The 12370-nt window shown below is 36.5% G+C and overlaps 1 protein-coding gene across 1 annotated transcript in view; it reads right to left on the bottom strand.

Moving 5' to 3' along the window:
- The window catches only part of ST18 (ST18, C2H2C-type zinc finger), a 169355-nt gene extending 161289 nt beyond the window's left edge, over positions 1-8066 (bottom strand). The window contains exons 1-2 of the mRNA XM_027673985.1: positions 7819-8066; positions 7388-7523 (exon numbers count right to left, since the gene is read on the bottom strand). Of these exons, the coding sequence (XP_027529786.1) occupies positions 7388-7523; positions 7819-7857 (175 nt within the window). The 5' untranslated portion in view covers positions 7858-8066. The remainder of the gene's footprint in view (positions 1-7387; positions 7524-7818) is intronic.
- Positions 8067-12370: the final 4304 nt, after the last annotated feature.

Raw genomic sequence — 12370 nt, 5'->3', positions numbered from 1 at the left:
GGGGAAAATAACAAAAACAGGACATAAGCACAATCAAATCAAACCAAGGCACAGTTCAGAATCCATAGGCCATCGCTTCCCTAGCAACAGCATTCACTACCCTGGCCAAACACCTGTGCTCAGTAAATTTCCAACATCCCAGAAGCAACAGCAAGAACTACTCTGCAGGAGGAATCCTTCCAGCAGATCTAGGAGGTTCAGAGACCTGGATAAGCCCATAGATTAAATCTAGAATGCCAACTCTTTATATTTTTCATTATTACCCATATGAAAACAACACTTTGTCCTCACAAAGTAGTAAAGCACTACATCTACTGCCTAACTTCAAGGAAATCTCTTGCAATATTTAGGGATTCATTAGAGCTCCTTAACCTAAGCTCATCTGATGCATATGGATGGGTGATCTTCCTTAGGAAGCAGGAGGCACTATTCATTTACAAGGAAAATGTTACTTTAGAAGTTACAATGCTATTATTTTCTCAGGATTGCTCTGCCTAAAAAATATTTTTTTACCTGCAAGCATCTCTTCACCAAACTAATCAAGGCCTGATTTCTCAGAGTTTCTTCACAGGGTATATGCTCCTGCCTCCGAGCTCTCTGCTGAACTTGCTCCAGTTGATCAACATCTACTTGTGTGGAGGTAACTAGAACTGGAATTTGCTAGATGTGGCCTAATTAGTACCAAGTAAAAAGAAATCACAGCTTTCTTTGATCTACTACCTAGTGCACTGTGAACACAGCCCAGTGCTTTGTTACCCTTTGTCACTGTCAGCGTACACTGTTTAACCCATGGTCCACCAAGACACATGGGAAGTTATTGAACAGGACCAGTTTCTGGACAGTCCACTAAGGAAATCAGACAAGGTACGGTATGGACATCTAGCCGCTACCCCTGGAGTTCGATGATCCATCCAGTTTTCTACTCATGTACCAGCCTATCCATCTAGTCCAGAACTACACTGCATCAATATGAGGATGTTGTGGGAGACTGTGATGAAAAACTTGCTTAAGTCAAAGCAGATGACATCTCCTGCTCCCTTTAAACATTAATGAATCCAGTCAACCCAGTCATCTAATTGTAGAATGTTACCATGTTGGCAAAGAATTAAAATCCATGCTACTCCAGATCACTTTTTTGTAAGATAACTTGGTATAAGCATACCAGGTAAAAGCATTCATGTTCTCTATGGTCATCTTTACCACAAACATTAAGCTACCAGAAAATCTTTACTCATATATTTTCTCTGAAGAAGCATAAATCTGCTAGCAAAATGGAATATTTTTGACACATGCAATCACATGATTAACACTTCTATAGAAGCACTGTTGATAAAATTATTACTGAGAAAAATAGATGAAATATTTCTGTGAGTCAGGTTCATGGGTAACGTGTTTCAGTTTTGTGCCATTTAAAGTTGCAGTTAGTATTTTTTCAGACTTTTATCTATATTTCATCTAATTTTAATTAAATATTTTCTGAAGTTTAACGTCTTAATTCCTGGGAAAAATTAATGCCCACATTAAATTGTTGAGATCACAAAATTTATTAATGAGCTCTTAATAATATTTTTGCAGAAATTTTGTAATGTTCTGTAAAATTCATATACATATATAGATATAAAATATGAGGGTGTCAATAAAAATACAATGTGTATAAAAATAGATAAAAAGATTTCAGAAAAGCATTTTTTTTTTCTGGACCAACATAAAACCCCCAAAGAATGGTCAAATAATGTATTTAAATAGCATTTGCTATTCATTGTATTTTTACAGTGTTGGGAAAACCTAGTGCATACAGTTGAAACTGAGATGTGCCCTTAAAGTAAAAAAGGAAAAAGTAAAACTTTTTTCTTGTTCAATATTTTATATTCTGTGAAGTCTATTCTTAATAACCCCTTGCACTATATTGATTGATGACAAACATATACTACAGATCTTGATGTGTTACAAAGTGTTCATAGAAGAGTTATTCTGTACAGTAAAGTCAAACATAAAATTTAATTTTAGAAGAGACTTGTTAAAAATATAAAGATGTTCTGAAGTGACTTTGCTTGTAAACGTAAACATGAATATGCATTACAAAAACTGAATTCACATTTATTTCATTTGCAGTTGTTAATGTGAATATTTACCCCTTAGTAAAACATCAGTGTAAGAGAAAAAACTGAGACACTTTCTAGGAAATGGGAGTGATTTTCAGAGTTTCTAGAAAGGCTTAATGCCACATATACCTCAGATTTAATGTTGACATCATTAAGGCTACAGTTCCTCAACTTTAGCCATATTAGTTGCATTTTTTTCTGTTCCCAGGATATGTAAGACACTCAAGACTTGTATCAGCACCCTATTGATGTTAGTGGGAGGCAAAGACTATCAAGAAGAAATTGGAGTCTAAAGTTTAGTCTTGACATATGAAAAAGTAAGAAAATTAAAAAGAGCCTAGTGTTGACTTGAGCTACACAGTGAAAAGGGCAGGTAGCAAACTCCCGACAGAACTCCAGAATAAAGTGAAAAACACCCAAACCCATCTATATTGTCCAACCTAATATAGTCAGGGAAAATCACCATTTCTGATCCCTAAAGCACATGAGAAGTAAAATTGCCTCCGTATATATGTTTCAGTGAAACGATAGAACCACCAAAAGGGAAACTGTTATATTGATGTTTTCTTGTGATGTATATCCAAAATTTCCAGAATTATACAAATTCCTTAGACCCCTTAATTCCCAAAATGGGTGAAGAAATCTGTATTTTTTGTATCTATTGAATGTTTGAAATTACAATTTATTTGTCTACATTTATCATTCTAATTTATTGACTCTAATTTATTTAAGTTTATTTTGCATTCTACAGATTGATAACATAATTATCTACAGATTGATAACTGGCAAGGAGTCTGAATTTGTTCAATTGCTGATGCAAATGCCACAATTTCGTTGTTTATATGAAGAGATTTTCACTAGTGTTGCTATCTCAGTCACTGATCACTGGTCACCACTGACTGAAGCAGTACCATTCCCATCTGGACACAGGCTTAGATTTTTTTGATCGCTGCTTAAACAGAATACACAGCTTTATAGATAAATGATATACACCTTCATATCAGGTAACGTAAAAATATTGGAAATCACCCCTGCACACATATACACCAAGAATGAAAAAAATTATCTCTGAATTAAACAAACAAAAAACATAGCTACATAGTGGTAGGATAATTTAACCACCCCTACTTTGTAGGTAATAATTTTTATAAGCCAGCAGAATAAAAAAATATATCAAAGATATCCAAAGGACAAAATGAGAACATCATGTTACTATACTGGTGTGTATTAATGTAATGCCACAGTCAAGGAAATATCAAACATTAATCTACGAGAGATCGGGAACTTCAGTGATAAGATATACCCTCTGTTTCTTAGTCATGAACAGCTCTGCTACAACCTTGTATCTTTGGTCAGGATACAGATAAGAGCAGCGTAGCTTTATACTTGACTAAACTACACATTTCTAGAAATGTTATTTTGGTCACTGAATTTTGAAGGTTTGTATTTCACACGTTACTGGGGAGGGAAAAGCAAAAGAAAAAAAAAAACAGACCAGATGTTAGTAGAATTTAACATGCAAGCAAACTTAATTGAAGCAAGAGAAATACTCAGACTTGTGGACTTCAATATTGACTGGCTAAAACCAGAGCATTGAGTATTATAAAAGCACCTTAACTTCTAACTTTACACTACTTTTCAGGAAAAGCATTTCAGGAGGAGGGTTCCCTCCCAACACCAGCTAATGAAGAGAATCAGTTACAGTAAATGAGCACTTCCACTGTGACTCAGCTAAACACAACTTCACACATCCTTTTTAACCAACAAAAAATGAGAACAATATGTAAAAGGGAATTGGAAAATATTTCATGACAAAATGATATGGACAACAGAAGTTTACATGGGGAAAGAAAGTGGATTTTACTTTTGAATTCAAGCCTATTTTTCAAAATACAATCAAAGCTGGTGATGAAATCAGTACTGAGTCTTGTTTCTCCAATTTAAATGAAGAACTGAACTAAACTGCATGGAATTGAGTCCAAGCTTTTGGTAAAAATTTGGACTTGTAATAGAAATTGCCATTTAACGTGCCATCACTTGTATGCCACATTATTAGATTGAATCTCGTGTTATGAAGCAAATGAGATTATTTCTAAGTTTCTTTTGCTCCAGGGAAAAAAAAATGTTGAATCAAGCTTGTAGAGCTCCTGATCTCACCACTGATTCAAACATCAGGACTTCATTGGCTTCACCAAATTCAGGGCTTTATGCTACATGTTTAAGGGGAACTATTTGCATGAAAATCTGGCTGTACTGGATTGGAAGACCTATGTGTGGTGTCACAGAGACAGAAGTGTAGCAAAAATGCATGATGGGTCAGATATGCAACAGCAGTTTATAACATCTCTGTCTCCTTCCCTCCTGAATTTATACTGCTGATAGCTGCTACAGCTATTGGGGAATCCCTCCCCTGCAGGAATCCTCCCTTTAAAGCCCTTGGAGCTTCCTTCACACTTACCATCTGACTCTAGTGACTCCACAGAACAAGTGCCTGGGAGAAAGGGTTGTAGAGTCTCTGTCTAGTTCTTGTCACTTTTAAGAGCATGATAAAGGAAATGGAAAGGAAGCATGATTTTCAGAGGTGACGGATTCTCTCCAATCCCTCCATAATCAATTTAAAGAAGTACATGAAAGATAAGGGGAACAAGTGAAGAGGACTTCCAATCACATTTACTATCTGTATAACTCTATTCTCTCTAAAGGTATGGGAAACTTCTCCTTAAACTCATAGGCAGTAGATGTAAGTTGGTACTAGAATCAAAATAGAACATGACCCCTTTTATCTGGTGATAATTTTTTTCAATTCCTTAATTTTCAACAATTACAATTTAATAGCAAGCTACTTTTCAAAGGTACTTAGTTAAAGTGCAAAGAAACAGAGTGGGGACAGGCTCTTTCTAGATCCACAGAAAGTAGCTTGAACAGAAGCTTTTCAGAGAGCTTTTGCAGCTAATATATGTTGGAGGATCTTTTCATGCGCAGACTATACAGGGTGATTCTTTTCCTTGCTTTAAATCACAAAAGGAAACCACGAGCAAACAATGGCTTTAAAAAGTGAAACAAAAGATAATTCAACTTTATATACAGAGTTTGTTTGCCTCCCTACCCTGCATATATGTGTATAACACAAAGAAAAGACTTTTAAAACAACACATACTGATAATTATCCAAAGTTGTTAGTAAAAATGACAAAAAAATTGGTTGTTACTTTAAGTATCTGAAAACTTGTTTCCTAAAAATTATCCTTTCTTCTATGATTTTTTTGTTACATAACCATCAGGTACATGTATTTATCACTGAAATATATATAATAAGTATTACATATGGGTTTCAATAATGATTCCACAAAATAAGGTTTCCAATATCTCCCTGCAAGCCATAACATGCAATGAAATGTATGTTGTTGCTTCAATTGCTCTGTTTAAGAAGTGTAACATTATCATATTATCGCAAGTATGTTTATCTTTCAAGAAGACAGGAATATTGGTTGTAAGACACTGTGAGCCTTTACCCCATTTTAAAGGAAAAGTTAAAGATCAAAAGTACAGAGCATAAATGCACAAAGCTTTGGCACTTTTCTTCCATTTCAGCACTCTGCACTGACCTCTACTGGTTTCTCTATTGTAGCTTTCATAAATATTAAACAACCCACTTATATTAAATTTCTGCACTCTTTTCTTCAAATTCAGGGATAAAGTAAACTGTATACAACCCTGCTAACTTCTCCCTGACTGGAGGTCAAAAAACAGTCAGGTTTCCAGCTATCGGGGGCAGTTTATCTGTAGTGGACTAGACACTATGAAAAATAATCTGCTAAAAAAACCATCTAACAATACATATACAGCTGTAGGAAGATATTAAAATCAGAAAACTCTCCTAACACATTTCTTACTATGACTAATGTGTCTCATTTTTTTATTCAACTGCTGTCTTATGTTTCATGTCACATTAGATGTTTGCTTTATAAAATCTTGTTATGTATTGTACAACACCAAGCATCTGAGCAGAAGTATTAGTGCAACACAAATACCAAAGCTGTGAATATAATTTTACCATATTCAGTCAGCCCCATTTGACAGACTTCTGCTTCACAGAACACACTTCTCTCTAGAAGGTTCTTCAGAAATATTTGCTTTAATTAGGATAGAGCTTGCAGCTTTTTTACCCCACACCAGTGAATCGAATACAGTAGCAAGTTTGACATTATGAAAGTATCACTGTAAATGTTTTGTCAAACCAAAGTCATTACCCTGTCTTACTGAGATCAGTGATGCACTCACCACATATTTTATACCACTAAATGCAGTTCAAACCATCCATTTTCTAGCTGATCACAATAAAAACCAGTTCTTTATGTGCTTTACAGTAAAAAAGCAACTCTAGTTAGTCAGAAGTAAATGAGCAAACTTTTCCATCCTCCTTTACCAAAGAACACTTTCGTTGTCAGCAACACCCAAAACTTTCCAATTTTAAAAGCACATTTTTAGATTTCTTTGTTATGCAAGTCTTTAAGTATGAATAACAGTTTTACATATCATGAGAATTTCATTTCCTCTCACTGCACTACCAGTGACTCCAAACAAATTTTTAAATTTTTTTTAAAGTCATCTGTACCGGCTGGAAAAAAACAATGATTGTGGACCACAAAAACAATGAATCTGTTGGTATAGATAGTAAAGCAGATCACATATTGTTAATTCAAATTTAGAACAGCAAGATGTCTATTATTCATGAAGCTATTTTGTGTAATAATGCATTTTTCTTTCATTTTTCATGAAAACCTCTTTAGATCCTGAATATAAAAAAATTCCTCAGATATTCAGTATGAATCTATAATATTTTATACTTCATAAATAAATATCTGAATCTGACATTTTATTTTCTTTTTTTTTTTTAAATCATCTTTTCTGACTTGTGCAACACTCTTATTTCTCTCCTTCCTTTTACCACAGCTGAACCTCGCATCACTCCATCCTAAGTCTGTCAGTGCATACCAGGGAAGCCCTGGAGATCCCCTGTCGCTCAGGGCTCCCCCCAGGCAGCCGCGGCAGAGAGGTGCCGGTCCCCCCGCGCCCGCCCCGCGCCTCCCCGGCGCTGGCCAGCAGAGGGAGGAGAGGGGGTGCCCTCACCGCCCCGCATCCCCCAGGGCACCGCAGCCCCCTCTGCTCTACCTCCAAGCACAACAACAAGCGGCAGCCTCAGCTTCAATGTCTGTAATGAAAACCCACACCTGCTCCTACCCAGAAAGCGCAATGATACTGCTTTTTGTCTTTTTTACTTCTTACCTTCACCCAGTGATTGAGGATGGGTGTCCACAAGGTTGCTGTCGCCTGGTCTTGCTGGGTTTTCCACTGCTCCGACTCTCACACTGCTGCTTCTAGGACTTAGATGAACAACTGGATCTGATCTGCTTATTTTGTTCTGTGTTAGAAAGAAAACATTTTGATGTTCTGTCACTAGAACTGGGCCTTTGCTCAATGAGCAAATACATATACGTCTGAGATCTGCAAATCAGCATCTTTTTCCGTAAGTGGGAAATAGAAAATCTTGCTAAGACTTCCTATAACTTACAAAGTAGTGAAGACATTTTCACTGAACAAGGTGTTGACTGGATCACTGTGAAACCACCTTCTTTCCAACACACATTGTAAAGCAGTGCTTTCAGTCAGCTCTGTGCAAAATATTCCACAACAACCCCAATAACTTTTTTCCTTACCTCTGGTGTCCCAGTGAGGTCACATTCTGTTAAAAACATCCTGTCAAGCTTGGTACAAAAGGGCTCCAAAGAATCAGAATGCAGAAGCTATGCAACTTGCTGACTAACTTTGCTCAGTGTTATTTACCAATCACACAAAGAAAATGCTGTCTATTCAAAACACAGTTCAAAACTCTCTTCACAGAAAGTGAGTGAACAAACAGTCCCATGTCCGATGCTGTAGTCACATCTCCCATGAGGCCCGGTGATAGCTCTGGGGCATGGGACGGAGTGACACCACCAGCAGTCACTACAAGGCACTTTTGTAAACAAGTTGTGTGTGTGTGTGTGTGCAGAGGAGGAGAAGGAGGAGGAGGAGGCGGGTGTTACTTTTTCTCTGTCTTAACATTATGCTTTATTAGCTTTATCATGCTGAAGCAGAACTTCAGTCTTGCTTAGTCTACTGGGTGTATTTTCTATAGTCCTTGCACAAGTTTTCCCTCACTATAACATTTATATTCTTCTAGAAGGGATCTGAAACGAACACATGGAATTTGTGCAGAATCTAGATTTGGAAACCTGTAGCCAGGTTAAGCAGCAGAAGCTAGTTCAGACTCTTCCAGACTCATCACAGAAACAGAGAGAAAATCCATGACTTACTCTACTTCATGCCCAACAAATTTCAAAACGAGTCACACCCTTAGCATTAATTTGTAAAGAAATAATCCTTAGTTATAAAAGCCATACATGAGATTCAAGTGTTCAGCATTCCTATAACTCAAAGTGAGGATTCTGACCCAACTTTATTACTTTGCTTCATTGTACAACCGAATTCTTAAACCAATTTGGGATTACTCTAAATATCAGAGGAACTTCACTATTTCAGTTTGGTAATTTCAAGCGTTCCCAAAATCATAAACCCCCTACACCCACTTTCATTATTTTAAACTTGTCTATTCTTTATAAACTCTTATCCCACTAGTTACAAAGCCACACCTTGTCAGAGAAGTAGAAATGTCTTTTTCAGGTCCCTATGGTAAAAGAATCACTGTATAGACCCAGCACTCCCAGTACTGACCACTGGCCTCTACTCACACCAAGCCACTCCAGTGCTTTTCTTTATACTCACAACAAATCACAAACAACTCTTTCCAGGTTTGGAAAGATAAGTAATTGTTCTTGTTATTCTTCTTGTAATTTCATTCTTTAACTGTCAGACCATCATCAGAATCCTCTTTCTTCCACACAATCCAAACCATCCCCACTTCTTATCTACAAGGCAGCCCTTCCCATGTTTGATTTTTTTTTTGCCCTTAACAATTCCCTAGTAAATAGTTTTCAAAGGTCTAAAAGATGGGTGTTATAAAACACCTGTGGTGTATGTTTGTGAGAAGAAAATACTAGACATGGTGCCATGGTTGTAAAATAAACATGAGTCTGCATTTCCATTTATGTGGTCTGGATCTGCACCTTTATAAGCTTTCACAGGTTTGTGATGTAGATTCTTCCAAATCTATATTCTAGGAATAGGGATCATTCCAGGTATGACATAAAGCACAATCAACTGCTGATATACTTCAACAGCTGAATGGTTCATGATCAATAACTGGATAGCAAAAATACAGCTTTTAAAATGTAAAAGTTTTCTAGAAATACACAAAACCTTAGAACACCTAGCTATATTTCTTTTATCAGTAGTTGAAAACAATGCCTTTAAAATGGGAATAGTGAGTGAGCTTGCAAGTAAAATTGTCTAATTCACTCACAGGATTTTTAAAACAAATATGATTGTTTCTCAACAGCCAACAAACAACCAGTCTTTGGTCAGAGGCTGCTGTTGTGCTTTGTCAAGCATTACCGTTCTTCAAAAGCAATCACGTACCATACCAGTTGCTATTACTTTTTAATGTAGACTTTAAATAACACTGAAACCAATAGGAAGTTTTCCATTGATTTTTGTATATATTTTTTAAATTTTTAGTCCAAATTTACCTTACAAGTTTTTCTCATCTCATTAAAATTAGTAGTATATTATCGAACAGTATATATATTCTTCCTTTTTCACAATAACCTCACTTTTCCACTTAATTATCTGTATCTCAGGAACACATACCCTGCCTACTAAAATACTGCAGTAGGTTGATTATTTTCACAGTATGACAATGAGGTCAGAAAGTTTACAATCCCTGTTTATGTACTGGGAAAACCTGGGTTAGGTCTTCCTCTTAAGCATTTTCTGGGTCCTGGTACCTATTTTTGAATAGGTCAAGTGTACACAAGGTCTTGCGTACAGAAGACTATACACAAGAGCCAGGTCTTTAAAACATTAAGCCTCGTAAGTCCAAATATCTGACTGACTTTTTCTTCTTTGTTATTGATCCTGTAACAAAATTTTGAAAGGTACATCTTACTTTTATAGGGAAATCTACCAAACTATGTGAGTCAAAGGAATTTAGCAATTAAAATTGTGTTCAGATCACTCTCCTTATTTCCTATTATTACAAGAGAACTTTTTTTTCTTACTTTGATGATCCTTGTGGGTCCCTTTCAACTCAGGATATTCTATGATTCTATAAAAGTCAGCAATACTGTTACAAGAGAGGAAAAAATGAAAATGTCACTCTGTTATAGAGATAGCTTCATGTTCTCTTGTTTTGTTCTGTGGATTTCTGCTCTTTGATGCACCTGAGGTTATGTGTGCTAGAAACTCTTTTTGTCATTTGCAACCTGACATTCTATGTCCCACACATAAAATGGCACTAATTGAAGGCACCGTCCTTCCTTTGGAGCCTGACTAGTGACAGACACCTGTCCTCTTAATTTTTAAGATCTGAACTGTTAGTGACTCCATTGAACTTCACAAGGAGTATCAGATTGTATTATTTATGAGTCTCAAAAATGAGACAGCAAAGTCAGGCTCAGATTCTCAGAAGTTCCTTCTATCTACCTCTTGCAATCTACTAATTTAATGAAATCAGCTGCAGTCTATATGTTTGCTTTTCAAAAACTGCCATATAGTTCAATCTCATGGAGAAAGAGGGTTAGAAAGTTTGTTATGTTGATTTGCCAAATATAGGTCACATGGGAGGTAAAATGTGAACCTAATAACCCATTTAATGGCAAAGACTCTTCTCCCTCTCCCCAACAGTCCTACTAGGGAACTGAGACAAAACAAGATTGATACCAATTATGCACACAGAGGAGACCTAGCTGCAGTCACCAGCCTGACACAGAATTCTCTGGGGATCACAAGCAAACCAAATTGGAAGGGGGTAGAAAGAAAGAAAGGAACAAAACACTTTTTCTGGCTATTCATAACATATACCTATCATTTTAAAAAATAAATTGAAATACACAAAAAAAAGAAATTCAGGCAGGTCATGGAAAAAACATTTAGTTAGGCGAACAATAACTCCAGGAGCAGTGTTGGATACCAACCAGTCACATGCTTCCATCAGGTGGTTTAAAAAAATAAAACAAAAGAAGATTCAAAAAAATCCCATGCTTCCTTCTTTTCCACATAATTACCATGAGTTACAGTTTGGAGTGATGCTGTAGAGAGGGGTGGGGGAAGCGAGGTGAATTTGAAAAAGATAAAAGCTGGGTAAGCCACTCCAGTAGTCAGGTTCATGCAAAAGTACTTTACCAGAAACAAATGCTGGTGATGCTTTTGTTCTGGTCTTTTACTAAAGCTTATTCTGGCCTTCTGATGTGCCTCCTATAGGTTGCCTTTGCCAGGCAACTGCTTATGTGCTTACAGTCCCAACTGCTAGCATCACATTTATTTATTTATTTTCAACCCAAATAAACTCTTAATGGCTTAACATAAAACATTAGAATTTTTTTTTGAAGCACACTAAATAATAAAAAAGACAGAAGCACAATAGGCCATAAGGGAATGAAAGGGATGATTGTTCAAAGCCCTATTAAAAGGTTTGTTGCTTTATTTATATATTTTTTTAACAACACAATTTCAGAGCCTTTTAAAGAAGACTCCTCCTCCACAGTTGCCTGCCAAGATAGTACTTAGCTGAGGGAGGGAGTGCCTGCTCTTTAAAAGATGATGGTATCTATTAGAGAGAGAAGGGAAAGAGAGATATATAAAAAGGCTTTCCCAAAAACAGTTGTCCAGAAGGGTCAGCGAAAAGAAACAAAAGGTATGAGATGAGAATTAAATGGAAAGAAGATGAGGTAACATTAAAACAGAGAGCACTGAGAGAGAGGAGAGGTTTTTAAAGCAAATATGGTTTTGTAAAGGTCGTTTTAGTTACTCTATCATACTAACCATGGTCTGTATTTAGGCATCTGTCAGATAGTAATTGTGAAGCACTTCACAGAAATTAACTGTGAAAGCCCTCTTTCATGAGGTAGGTGAGAGACAGGACCGACTTACATGCAGACAGAGACCAAGTTGTTTCCACAGAAGACCAGAAGACTCTTTGGCAGCATACCAGGTTGCAAAGCAACAGGCACAGAAAGGTTAGTCTACCTCTTGGTGTGATGCATTATTTCATTGTAGAAATTAAGTAATTTGTCTGGGTGGAAGACATGTCAAGTGCAGTCAAAATATCTG

This window comes from Neopelma chrysocephalum, unplaced genomic scaffold, assembly GCF_003984885.1.
Source record: "Neopelma chrysocephalum unplaced genomic scaffold, ASM398488v2 Primary Assembly neopelma1_22, whole genome shotgun sequence".
NCBI lineage: Eukaryota > Metazoa > Chordata > Aves > Passeriformes > Pipridae > Neopelma > Neopelma chrysocephalum.
This window is presented reverse-complemented; position numbering and strand designations above follow the sequence as displayed.